This window comes from Alexandromys fortis, unplaced genomic scaffold (genome assembly GCF_014885135.2).
Source record: "Alexandromys fortis isolate MF-2015 unplaced genomic scaffold, M_Fortis_MF-2015_v1.1 scaffold_101, whole genome shotgun sequence".
Taxonomy (NCBI): Eukaryota; Metazoa; Chordata; class Mammalia; order Rodentia; family Cricetidae; genus Alexandromys; species Alexandromys fortis.
The window spans coordinates 1,691,630-1,704,592 of NW_026067983.1; the positions used below are offsets into that span (position 1 = coordinate 1,691,630).

The following is a 12,963-nucleotide window of genomic DNA, read 5'->3' on the forward strand; positions in this document are numbered from 1 at the left end:
TAGTGAAACCATGAGCTCTGAGACCCGAATCACCCCGTGGGAGCCCACGAAACTCTGTTGATCACGCTGAATCAAAAGACCCAAGTCACTTCATGGAAGCCCATGAAACTCTGTTGATCATGCTGCGGAAGTGACATACTGGTCTGGAAGCTCTTCTTTTGCTAAATTTATAACCACCTTTGCTCGAATATCTGTCCTCTGATTTGCCTTCAGATGAGGTTGGGAGAAGTATGCTCAGGACGGATGCTTCTATCCAGTGATTCAGTGAAAAAGGTTTATTAACACACAAATGCAATATTTGCTAATACTAGGATTAAAGTGGATATTTTCTTTCCAAGTTTAGCCATTGACAAGGTGTTCCTTCTGTGACTTTTGTTGCATATCTAGTTTGGTGGTGTTTTATGGGGTAGCAGAGTAAGATTCTGTCTGTCTCTCTTTTTCACCTAAACACACTCGTGGTGGATCTTCCACGATGGCTTCAACCTTCCTGTAGACACAGCATGTAGATGTCCACAGAGGTGTGTTTCCATGGCAATTCTAAAGTCTGTCAAGCTGGTAATGAAGGTGAAACACCACCAAGTGCTTTTGTTGTTTTAGGGCCCCCACCCCAGTTATTTCAAAGATTCTTCACATTTTCATTTGGTATTGATGGCTGAACGGCTTCTCTATTTTGGCTTGATTTTTGAGCATTTTGGGCCAACTATCTCTTGCAAGTTTCTTTTCTGGAGCTTTTCCTTCATCTTTCTCCTCAAGACATCTTCCTTCTAAGCTGCAAAACTTACTGTTTTTGTGGAATATTGCAGCGACTTTGGGGGCTAGATTGCTCTCCAGAATGTACCGTGGCACCCTCTTCTCTCATCTTCTGATTCTTGTGATCCTCTGCAATCTCTAAGGGCTACCGCGGCATCCAGGTCAGCACCACGCCTCAGCGTGAAGACCACAGGGCTGTCCTCTCGGAGGGAAGCAGCTGGCGGTGCAATGTTTTCGGAGTTGCTGGCGTTACTTCACTGCCCATGACAGCCAGCCCAGGGGCAGCACAGATCATAGACTCCCACGTAGCTTCCAGTGACAACGCAGATGGTGGACATCAACAAGTTTTCCTGTGGCAGCCCAGATCCCAGACATCTACCAGGTCCCTACCCTAGCTGCAGCACTAATCATGGACTTCAACATGGTTTGCATTGGCAGCACAGACCACAGACATCAGTATAGGCGCAGGCAGCTACACGGACACGGGCATCAATATACCCTGCTGTGACAACACAGGTCCAGTGGCGAGCTGTGCTCCTGGGCCTGTCACTGGGGCCACCTCTCTCTCCTCCACGTGCTGCCCCATGAGTCCACTTCTGAAAGCATCTTTCGCTGAGAACTTTTTTCCATTGCTGTGGAGATACTGTGTGTTCTGCAGGCGTACCCTCTGCTGCTGTGTCTCCGCTGGAAGCCTCTGTGGGTCTCCCAGACCCCTCTGAGTGGCTATAGACCAATGTGTGATGGCAGTCACCATCAGTTTCAGTCTTTTTCCTGGTCAGCCTTATTTATGGTCTGCCTTGGAGAATTTTCCATTTTTTTATTTTGCTATTGTTGGTTGGCACATTCAATAAGGCTTGTGTGGCTTAAAGCACTTTTTTAAGGCTTTCATTTCCATGTGGATCTGCCTAATTGATGTGACTTCAGTGAAGGTCTTTGTCTTAGTTAGAGTTTCTATTGCTGCAACAAAACACCATGGCCAAAAAGAAGTTGGGAAGGAAAGGGTTGGTTATTTGGCTTATACATTCATATTGCTGTTAATCAGAGAAAGAAGTCAGGACAGGAACTCAAACAGGGCAGGAACCTGGAGGCAGGAGCTGATGCAGAGGTCATGGAGGGGAGTTGCTTACTGGCTTGTTCCTCATGGCTTGCTCAGCCTGCTTTCCTATAGAACCCAGGACCACCAGCCCAGGAATGGCATCACACACAGTGGCCCTCCCCCATCAATCACTAATTAAGAAAATGCCCAACAGGCCTGCCTACAGCTGGATCTAATGGAGGCATTTTCTCAGTTGAGGTTCCCTCCTTTCAGATAACTCTAGTTTTTGTCAAGTCTTTTGATGGAAGACTAGTCAAAGTGTTGCCAATAAATTCACAGTGTTGATTTTTCAATTATTGAAGGTTTTCATCATGGAGTTTTGTGGATTGGTGGCTTAATATGTTCAGTTCTTATACTTTCTTGATATATTATCCTTTAAACTAAAAAAATAGCCTTATTTGTCTCTACTAAAGTTTCTGTTTTCATTATATATATTATATATTGTTGTTTACCTTTATTATGGTCATAGTTTGTATAGTCTTTTAAAATCTTTTAATTCAATCTCTTTGTATCTTTACATGTTAATCATACATCCTTATGGATAGATGTAATTGGATTTTTACAGTCTGGTTTGACAGTTTTTGCCTCTTGATTAGTTTATTAATCCGGTCATATTTAGTGTATCATAGATTTAAATGAACCAATTTTTGAAGCCCATCTGGCAGAATGAAGATATTTTAAAGAGATGTGTGCATTCCTCCATTTGGTTATCAAACTAATAAAACAATGTGCCCCAAGAAATTGAAATTTCTCTAGGAATCTTGTAATGGGTGAGAGAGCCGAAGGAGGAACTTGCTTCTTAGAGAAAGATTTATGCCTGAGAGACAGGAGCTGAGGGACTGGTGTTGGACAGATCCATAGGACTGCTTAGTTTTGCTGTGTAAACCTTATCCTCATGTTAGGATTGGGAAGCAGACTTGGCGATTGCTAGGTCTGTTTGTACTCCTTCATGATGAATGCATCTTTCTGTTTCTTTTCTCTATGAAATTGTCTCTTTACTTAATGAGGTTTGGAGTGAGAGCTTTATTAAGACTGAGTGAGCACAGACTCTGACCATAATAACTCTGAATTTGTCCTTCTTTCTTTCCCCCTTCTCTCTCTCTCTCCCTTCCTCTCTCTTTCTCTCTCTCCCTCCATTTATCCTTCCTTCCTTCCTTCCTTCCTTCCTTCCTTCCTTCCTTTCTTCTTTCTTTCTTTTCTTCTTGTCAGAGTTTAGTTGTGTAGCCTAACCTGGCATGAATTCACAATTCTCCTCCCCAAGTTGCTTTGGTCATGGTGTTTCATCATAGCAAGAGGAACCCTAACCCGGACAGTGTTATTTTCTTAGCGTTGTCTATTGGGCCTACAATATAAACTTTAGTGGAAGTCAGATTTTACTACCTCATTCTGTTGAGCTTAAGAGGCATTGTTGAGAGCAGACTGTAGGTACTCTACTCCGAGTTGTTGCATTGTTATGTAAAATGTTGGATTTTCAGACTTCACCTTCTTATGAGGGATACCATTTTGCAAGCAGCTGTTGACTCCATTTTGAACATAGAAGATGGCTGTGTATCTGGGTTGACACAAGGTTGCTCAGCACTATTCGTGCAGCACAGACTGATAATTAACTTGTTACTGGGAGTAGAAAAGGTCCTGTTCACAGAGGTATGGGGTAATTGGTACACATGAGCACATTCATATGTTCAGGGAAAACATATGAATGCCTGAGTGTTTCGTAGGCACTGTAGAGAGAGGCGAGGTGACAGATCCCTTGTCTGGACTCCATACATGAAGAACTGGAAACTCGGCCCTGCATGGTGGGAGCCCCATCGGTCTATTATTGATCAAGTATGTGCATCAAGGGACTGTCAGAGGAATGACTGCCTCAGGTGCTTTGGTTTGTGGCCCACTCTAATTGCTGTCTGATTTTCTTCTGTTCACCTCTCTGACTGTCCATCATCTGCTGAGTTTCTCTGTACTAGTTCCTCACTTTCACCTCTACTGCTGGATTCTGTCGCTCTGTCCTTGCGGCCTGACTCTGCATCCTCAGCCCTCGTGCCTTTCCAGGTCACTTCACTTCCAAGATTCCTTTCCCAGCTTCCTGGAAACTGCTTGCCTTTTTAACTCTGTAGTCATTTTCTGATTTACTTATGTACATACATAGATATGCATACATATTTGCCATGTGATGTGCAATGTGTGATGACAGTTAATATTAGTTACTAATATTAGTTGATACTGAATTAAAAGAACCTGTGTTTGCCTATCAAGTAAAACAGGGATATTTTGTAAATTAGACTGACATTTCTATAGTGTTTTCATAACAGACATGTTTTCATATGACTCAATCCTTCTTTCCTTCTATGTATTATTATTATGCACATGTCCTCTATGTGTTACAAAGTGAAATCCATTGTCAGAATTATTAGCTCTCTAGTCCCTTCTAGAAGCTGGAAGGAGAAAAGTGAACAAGCAGGCACGGTTTATATTTCTTGTAGGCATTTTTTCTTTATGGGCCGTTACATTCATGTTCTCATCCATTGCCATTTCCTTATTTCCGGACACCTTTATCTCTATTCACTTTTTGTTTTAGTTACATTTCAATATGTGGATTATGTATCTATTAATGAATTCAGTTGCTTTTTAATCAGTTAATAAATGAAGGGAGAAAATGACCATTTCCCTGGTTTTACAGAAGCTTCTCAGTTTCATTCAGGAGGTCCCATTTATTAATTATTTCTCTCAGTTTCTAGGCTACTGGGATTATATTTAGGAAGTGATCTGCTGTTCCAATGCATTCAAGTGTACTTCCCATTTTCTCTTCTATGAGGTTCAGTGTGGTTGACTTTATGTTGAGGTCTTTGATCCATTTGAACTTGAGTTTTGTGCATGGTCATAAATATGGATGCATTTTCATCCTTGTATATGTTGATATGCAGTTATGTCAGCACCATTTGTTGAATATACTTTATTTTTTCCATTGGATATTCTTTGCTTCTTGTCAAAAATCAGGTATTCATAGGTGTGTGAATTGATATCAGGGTCTTCAATTTGGTTCCATTGGACCTCCTATCTGTTTTTATGCCAATACCAAGCTTTTTTTTAGTCCTGTATCTCTGTAGTAGAATTTGAAGCCAGGGATTGTGATGTCCCCAGAATTTTTTTTATTGTACATGATAGTTTTGGCTATCCTGGGTTTTTTGCTTTTCCATATGAAGTTGAGTATTATTCTTTCAAGTTCTGTGAAGAGAGTAGATAACTTTGTTTTGTTCCTAATTTTAGTGGGATCATTTTGAGTTTCTCTATGTAGTTGGAGGCTGCTTGACCTAAAATAACCACACAGAAACTGTATTGTTACAACAATGCTTGACCTATTAACTTACTCTCTTTATTGGCTAGCTCTTATATCTTAAATTAACCCACTCTTATTATTTTATATTTTACCATAAGACTCATGGTTTACCAGCAAGGTTCCAGAGTGGCTGTCTCCATGGTGGATTCATGGTACCTCTCTGACTCCTCCCGCTCTCTCTCTACATCTCTGTTTGGATTTCCCACCTGACTTTACTCTGTTAAGCCATTGACTGAAAGCAGCTTTATTCATTAACTAATAAAAGCAACACATATACAGAAGGACTTTCCATACCATTTCTCCATTTAGTTTGGTGCTGGCTGTTGGCTTACTGTATATTGTCTTTATTATGTTTTAGGTATGTTTCTTTCCAAGACCTTTATCATGAAAGGATGTTGTATTTTGTCAAAGGCTTTTTCAGTATCTAATGAGATGATCATGTATTTTTTTTCCAGTTTGTTTATATCTTGGATTACGTTGACAGATTTTTGTATGTTGAACCATCCCTGCATCTCTAAGATGAAGCCTACTTGGTCATGGTGTGTTCTTGCATTTGGTTTGCCAGTATTTTCTTAAGATTTTTTGCATTGATATTCATGAGTGAGATTGGTCTGTAATTCTCTTTCTTAGTAATGTCTTTACGTGGTTTTGTATTAGGGAAATCGTAGCCTTGTAAAAAGAATTTGGCAATGTTCCTTCTGTTTCTGTTGTGTAGAACAATTTGAGGGTTAGTTTTTCTTTGAAATAATTGGTATTAGTGCTTCTTTGAAATCTTGTGGAATTCTGCACTGAATCCATGTGGTCCTGGGCTTTTTCTTGGTTGGAAGACTTTTAAAAATTGTTTCTATTTTTTTTAGCAGTTATAGTTTAGCAGTTATATTTAATTTGCTTATCTGGTCTTGATTTAAATTTGGTAAGTGATTTATCCAGAAAATTGTCCATTTCCTTTAAGTTTTCCAATGTTGTGGTGTATAGGTTTTTGAAGTATAACCTGATGATTTTCAGGATTTCCTCTGTATCTGTTGTTATGTCCCCCTTTTCATTTTGTTGATTTGGATATTCTTCCTCTGCCTTTTGGTTAGTTTTGATACAGGTTCATCCATTTTGTTGATATTCTTGAAGAACCAACTCTTTGTCTTATTGACTTTGTATTGTTTTCTTTGTTTCTATTTTGTTAATTTCAGTTTTCAATTTGATTATTTCCTGCCATCTTGCCCTCCTGGGTGAGTTTGTTTCTTTTTGTTCTAGAGTACTCAGGTGTTGCTCTTTGTAGTGTTGTGTGTGTTCTTACCTTGTCTACACATCTTTTCCTTTGATTGGTATAGTTGGGGCTGTTTGTGTCTCCTTTGATCACTTTTCCAGGTACTAGTGGATCCAAGGTTCAGATGGTTGCTCCTCATGATAGAGTCCAGGCCATGGTTCCAGACGTTACTTGACATTTTCGGAGGTTGCTTGGTGCCCCTGAAAGCCACTCTGCAATCCTGGAGGTAATTCAGACCTGCTCCCATGAAGGTAGCTGGCTTGGGCCTCTCATATGGAGGTTGATGGCTTAGTCCTGATTTTGTGGTGGTGGTTGGCTTGGGCCTGCACCTGTGGAGGTTGTTGGCTAGGGCATGCTCTGGAGAAGTTTGCTGGCTTGGGTCTGCTCTGGTGGAGGTTACTGGCTTGGGCCTGCTCTGATGGAGGTCACTGGCTTGGGCCTGCTCTGGTGGAGGTCACTGGCTTGGGCCTGCTCTGGTGGAGGTCACTGGCTTGGGCCTGCTCTGGTGGAGGTCACTGGCTCAGGCCTGGTCCCATGGAGGTTGCTGGTCTGAGCCTGGTCTCACAGAGATCACTGACTTGGGCCTCCTTCCACAGAGGTAGCTGACATTGCTGATGTGTTTTAACGATGTGGTTTTTTTTCCCCTGTGCTTTAGACGTGCTCTTGTTGCTCATTTCCTTTAGATTGAAGAACATATTATCTAATCTGTAAAGTGAGCTGACTTGCAAAGCATTTCTTTTTGTGTTGGTTTTTATTTTGTCTTTGGAGATGTCGGTTCTGTTGCTGTAAACAAGATTATCTTCTTCTTTCAGAGTGACTGCTGCCCACTGCTTTCTAGGACCCACCGTTTCAGACGGGGCAAACTGGTTAGCTGCTGCAGAGAGTCATGCTACTTCTTGCTGGCTGTCAATCCTAGAATTCCCATTGGAGAAACAAAATCCCTGAATTCCTTGCTTCACTTCACACATGACTCCTTTAGCTCTCTTAATTCGGCACTAAGAGCTGCCTTGAAACCTACATGTGCTCCTTACCTGTGGCAGGGTCGTCGCTTCCCTCTTTCTGTCATGTGCCAGTCACACTGTTGTCTCTGGGTGTAATGCTTTATTAAAGATGCCATGTTTTCAAAAATGAGTGTTTCTCCTCCCAGATATTGACTGGTTCCTACCGTTTACTTTCCAAGAGATTTTATTTGCTTGCTTGTGATATGGCTGATGCATCCGTCGTGAGCCATATCTTTGCACAGATAGCTTCTGATGTCGCTTGCTTGGATTTTAGAAAGTTGGGTTTGTATAGCAGTTGAGATGACAGGGTTCGACGTGGTTGGCTCTGAATGCTTTGCCCCCCCCCCCCCCCGCTGTCTCTTAGCATCACGCTAATGGTTCAGCATCCTCCTCCGCTAGCTCTTCCGCTCTCGTTTTTTATAACTCCGGTGGCATACTTCCCCTGCCATCTGACCCGATTAAACGTTGGCCTTTCTGCGGGGCTAGGTTTAAGACCAATGTTTGAAGTTTGTTTTGATCCTAGTGGGTGGGAGTTGTGCTTGCTCTGCTTCCTGTGTCTTCTGGTAAATAGCCAGGCTTCAGCTTAGCTTTCTTTTGGTCTCACGTAGATTCCAGTATCCTCTTAATTGCTCATTCTAGTATTCTCCTTTTTCTAAGAATGCACTTAGTGTGAGTTTCTGTTCTTTTTGGAGGGGGTTTATAGTGCTTTCACTCTAGTCCCGCTCTCCCCCACTATGGACAATTACTCCTGCTCTGAAGCTGTGGAGCACTATGGAGCCTCTTCTTTTGGAGTGACACCCTCGACATTGTGCTGCCACTAAAACAGAGCCTTGAAGATTTGAGCTGTGGTTCTGCCTGTCTTTCCCTGGTGTAGAGATTTTGCCCTCGATGTGAACAGGAGAACATCTGGGCACATGGCACAGTTTCAGAGTCTCTACAAGTTGCTGAGGGGACCGCTGCTTTTCTACTTTTTCCAGTATGAGCTGGAGCTGACCCCAACCCCTCTCCCCACCCGCCTCTCCTTCTCCCCCTTTAAAGCTCCACTGCCTCTCAGGTAGCTGCTGCTCCGCTGAGCTGAGGACGGAGAAGAAGAACGTCACTGCTTAAATGCACACACTTTTTTTTGTTACAACCAAGATTCAGATTTTTTCATATAGTTTTTATTGGCTGCAGACCTTTGGGACAGTTCTTATAGGCTCTCAGTGATTACTTCAAGAAAGGTTTTAAAGATGCATTTCAGGGGCTGGAGGGATGGCTCAGTGGTCAAGAGCCCTGGCAGCACTGGCTGCTCTTTCGGAGGACCCAGGTTCAATTCCCAGCACCTACATCGCAGTTCACAACTGTCTATAACTTCAGTTCCAGGGAATCTAACACCCTCACATAGACATACATGCAGACAAAACACCAATGCACACAAAATAAAAATAAATTATTTAAAATATGCGTTTCATCCTTTTAATTTCCATTTCATTGGGAAAAGTCTATGATGCTTTTTGCCCTCCCATTTTGGATATCACACATTCTCTCTTAGTTTTTTTTTTTTTGTTTGTTTGTTTCTTTTCTTTCTTCTTTTTTTATGGTCTGGCGTGGAACTCTAGTACTGTCTATAGGTAGTTGACATGGAAATTTAATATTGTTCTTAAAAATTAGAGTAATCGTGTTTCTTTTCCATTGGGTCCTTAACCTCTATGGTAGGTGTTGACACTGTTTCCCCTCACCATTGGCTGTCTCACTTTTGCAGTTGTATCTAGGCTCCACATTTTGACCTGATGTTCTGGAAACATTGTTGCAATTATAAACCATCTCCTTGGTTCATATATCAGCTCTGTTTTCATCCCACTGGCTGTGACTTCTGTGAACTAGCATGCAGACCATGTTGCTCTGGTGATGATGTCCTCTTCTGTAAAGGAGCACGTAGACCATGTTGCTCTGGTAGTGTCCTCTTTAGAGCAGGCTCCTCTATTTGTTCATTCCTGTCATGGGCTGGGACTGGCGTCTTACAGTTCTCTGAAGAAATGGCATGTTGAAGATACAAAGGGTTAGTTGACAGCCCAGCCCCCGTGGACGCTTACTTTGAGGCTACTTTACTGAGGTAGCTGTCTGGTAGGACAGTCAAGACCATAAGTGACCTATTGAAAGTAAAGGGCAGAGGATCAGGCATGAAGGAGCCATCTTTAACGTGCAGTTTCATCGCAGCCCTTCATAAGCCAGAGCTTTCCTCGTAGGAATGGAAATGAAGGGATGCGTGCCATGCCCGAGGAAGTGCTGCCTGGACATTGTGTTTGAAAAGAGCTGTTTGTGAAATGAATTAGAGCAAGACATAAATTCATTGCTATTCAGGTTGTTTAGTCTCAAAGTCGTGATCCTGGGGAGTTTCTTCCTTTAATGATCCAATGTGTAAATTAAATTTTCGGAAAGCACACTCATTTCTAAGCATTAATTTGAAACTCATTTTAATTGTTTCACAATAGTCTCTCTATCCCTCCCAACTTCAGGGAAAACCCAATTGTCTTGTAACCTTCTTTAGAGAGTTTGATCTCAGTGGCTTACGGTGGAAAGGGTTGTGCATTTTATTTATTTATGGATGTGTGAGGGTGCACGTGACACCATGTGCGTGGGAAGGTGAGGGGCCTGTCCGTGGGAAGGTGAGGGGCACGCCCGTGGGAAGGTGTGGGGTCAGTCTGTGGGAAGGTGAGGGGCCCGTCCGTGGGAAGGTGAGAGGCCTGTCCGTGGGAAGGTGAGGGGTCAGTCTGTGGGAAGGTGAGAGGCCTGTCCGTGGGAAGGTGAGGGGTCAGTCTGTGGGAAGGTGAGAGGCCCGTCCGTGGGAGTCTGTTTTCTTCTTCCACCATGTAAGTGCCAGGGTCAAACTCAGGCCACCTGGATTGCTCACAAACATATTTCTTTCCTTGCTGAGCCATGTTACCTGCCTGATGTGGGAAAGCAGTTGAACATACAATGAAAATGGTATTTCCATGTTGAAGTGCATGCCTGGCTTTGCTATCCTATGAAACTGTTTTTTAAATTTTAGCTATCAGTTGTGCATTGAGCAAGTGTTTGCTTAGGTGCTTTCTTTTCCCTTGTAGGCAGCAGGAGCAATTCGGCCTCTGGTGTCCACCGTCATCAGTCCCTCTGCTGACGGCTGCCTGGAGCACTCACTGGACCGTGCCAAACACAGGGCCAGTGAGATGCCACAGGCTTTCCTCTTTGATGTGATCTACAAAGCATATCAGCAGGTAAGAATCGGGCTTTCCAAAAGCTACCACTCTGTTGTGCCCTTTGAAACCGCATCCACGTTCGAATTTCTAGAAAAACCCGCAAGACTCAGCATATTGTTGTGCTCCAGGGCGGAGTGTACCACAGGCGAGCAATGAGAGTACTCTATTGGTGTAGAACAGACATGCAGGCATGCAGGGAGAATTCCTTTGGAAGCGGCTGAAGCTCTCTCCTTCTTTTGATGGGTCACAGACAGCAATTCTGGAGCACTGGAAATGCAGAAACATGTGTGACACCTAGAAGTCCGTTAGAGGCTCAAAGCCCGTGGTTGTAGGGTGGTCACATAGGTTTCCTCTGGCTAGCACGTGCAGAAATTCCACATTTGCAGGAGGAATGCAGGTGTTTACTGTAAACAGGGCTGTGCATTCAGATAATTCCCATACCAGGGTCCCTAAACACTGGTCTACACACGCCTTATAAACAGGGCTTCATGAGGATAAATTTTCTGCATAGAGATCTAGACATCTTAATTAAATATTTAAGTTAAGTAACTATAAATATGTCACCCCCACAAACTGACACTTGGGTATCTGTATTTTTTCTTTCATTTGGAAACCTTCTGTACTTATATAATTTTATTGCTAATTTACATATGTGAATAAGTCATTACTGAGTATCACAGTCAATTTCTCAGAAACTTCTCTGTAAAATAAGGTGGAGTAACTCAGTACTCAACTGGCATTGGGGAATCCGTGAATGTGTTGAGAGAGTTGGGCAGTTCAGGTTATAGGGTAATGGTAATTAGGTTACAGAATGGTAGTGGTTATTCATATATATATATATATAAATTATAAACTGTTTGGGCTATAGTTCAGACTTATTACTAACTAGCTCTTACATCTAAATTAACCCATTTCTACTATTCTACGTATTGCTATGTGGCATGGCTTTTACTGGTCTGCTGCCATCTTGTTTCTTGGGTGGATGCTTTCGTGTCTCTTGACTCCGTTCCTCCCCATCCAAGTCCTCTATTGGATTGTTCTACCTAACCCTCTCCTGCCTATCTATTGGTCAAAAAGCTTTCCTTATTAACCAATGGGAACAATATACACTTATAGTGCATAGAAGCATTCCAAAGGCTATCATTCTGTGTTGAGGAGCAATTACAAAATCAAATTATTTCCTTTAAGCAGAAGCAGTATGGGAACCAAATTACTAGTTGTTTCAGGATGACAGTTTTGATATACAAACATCCTGTAAACAGAAGCAGATTGGCTTCGTGAACATCCAAAATTCTTTCAGCACCAGGTAGAAAGATGGTATTGACTAGAACTTGGATGATGGCCAATTAGACCACAGTTTGTTAGAGACCATGGGCTCTGCACACTTTTTTTTCCCTTTCTGTGCAATCACAGAACTTATGCTAACATCTGTAAGCAACAGCGCTTACTTACCAAGCCAGAGTTACCTAATTCTGGTCTGTGAGAATGTCATCATCAGGCCTGGGTTGGAGGGGTCACAGCAAGATTGAGGCTGAGCCAAGTTTATTACAAGCAATCAGACTTTTTATACCTGTATCAGAAACGATACAATGGCAGTTGTCAGGATCAAGACAATGGTAGTTGCTAGAATACCATGATGTTTGCAGGCTGTACAGAGTACACAAGATTAATGTCTAAGACTAATTGTCCTGTCAGAATTCTATATGCTTCACTGACTTCTAGAGAAGGCAGAGAAGCACGGGCAGCCTGAATGCTTCATTGCCGGAAGCAGTGCCTTGTTTTCTCAGGCACTGAAAATCATACAGTGGCCCAAGAGACCCAGACTCTAACCTGAAAAACCTATGACACAAGCCTCTCAAGGGAGCTAGACCAAGACACACGATTCCCTGCAGTCCCCCATTTTAGTATATGCAAGTCAATCTTTGAAGCAGACATGGAATAGCAAATCAATCTTAAGGCTATAAAACCCTCAGAATAACCAACAAAAACATTCTCAGAGACTTTCCTATGGTCCCCTCTTTAGAAGTTCAATTAGAGACTCAAAAAGTATGACCAAAGGCTAGGTTTTGTGCAGCAATGGAAAGGGCTAGTCATTTAACTTTAAATGCTGAATATTTAATATTCCATCATTCAAGGCCTGAATATCTATGCTTAAATTGTCATGTGACCGTATATTCCTGTAAGGTGATTAGGAATCTAACACCAGTTAAATTGAGAATAATTAAAATAAACAGGAATGTTATTCTCTTCCTAGTTAGCAAAGTAAAACACAGGACCAGGTGCATTATGCCAGGTATGTCTTAGCAGTA

At 42.3% G+C, this 12,963-nt stretch overlaps 1 protein-coding gene across 3 annotated transcripts in view; it reads left to right on the forward strand.

Moving 5' to 3' along the window:
* The window catches only part of Crppa (CDP-L-ribitol pyrophosphorylase A), a 234,378-nt gene that overhangs the window by 20,173 nt on the left and 201,242 nt on the right, over positions 1-12,963 (forward strand). For all 3 annotated transcript variants that reach the window (XM_050158666.1, XM_050158664.1, XM_050158665.1), the window contains exon 3: positions 10,523-10,672. In XM_050158666.1, coding sequence (XP_050014623.1) covers positions 10,523-10,672 — 150 coding nt within the window. The remainder of the gene's footprint in view (positions 1-10,522; positions 10,673-12,963) is intronic.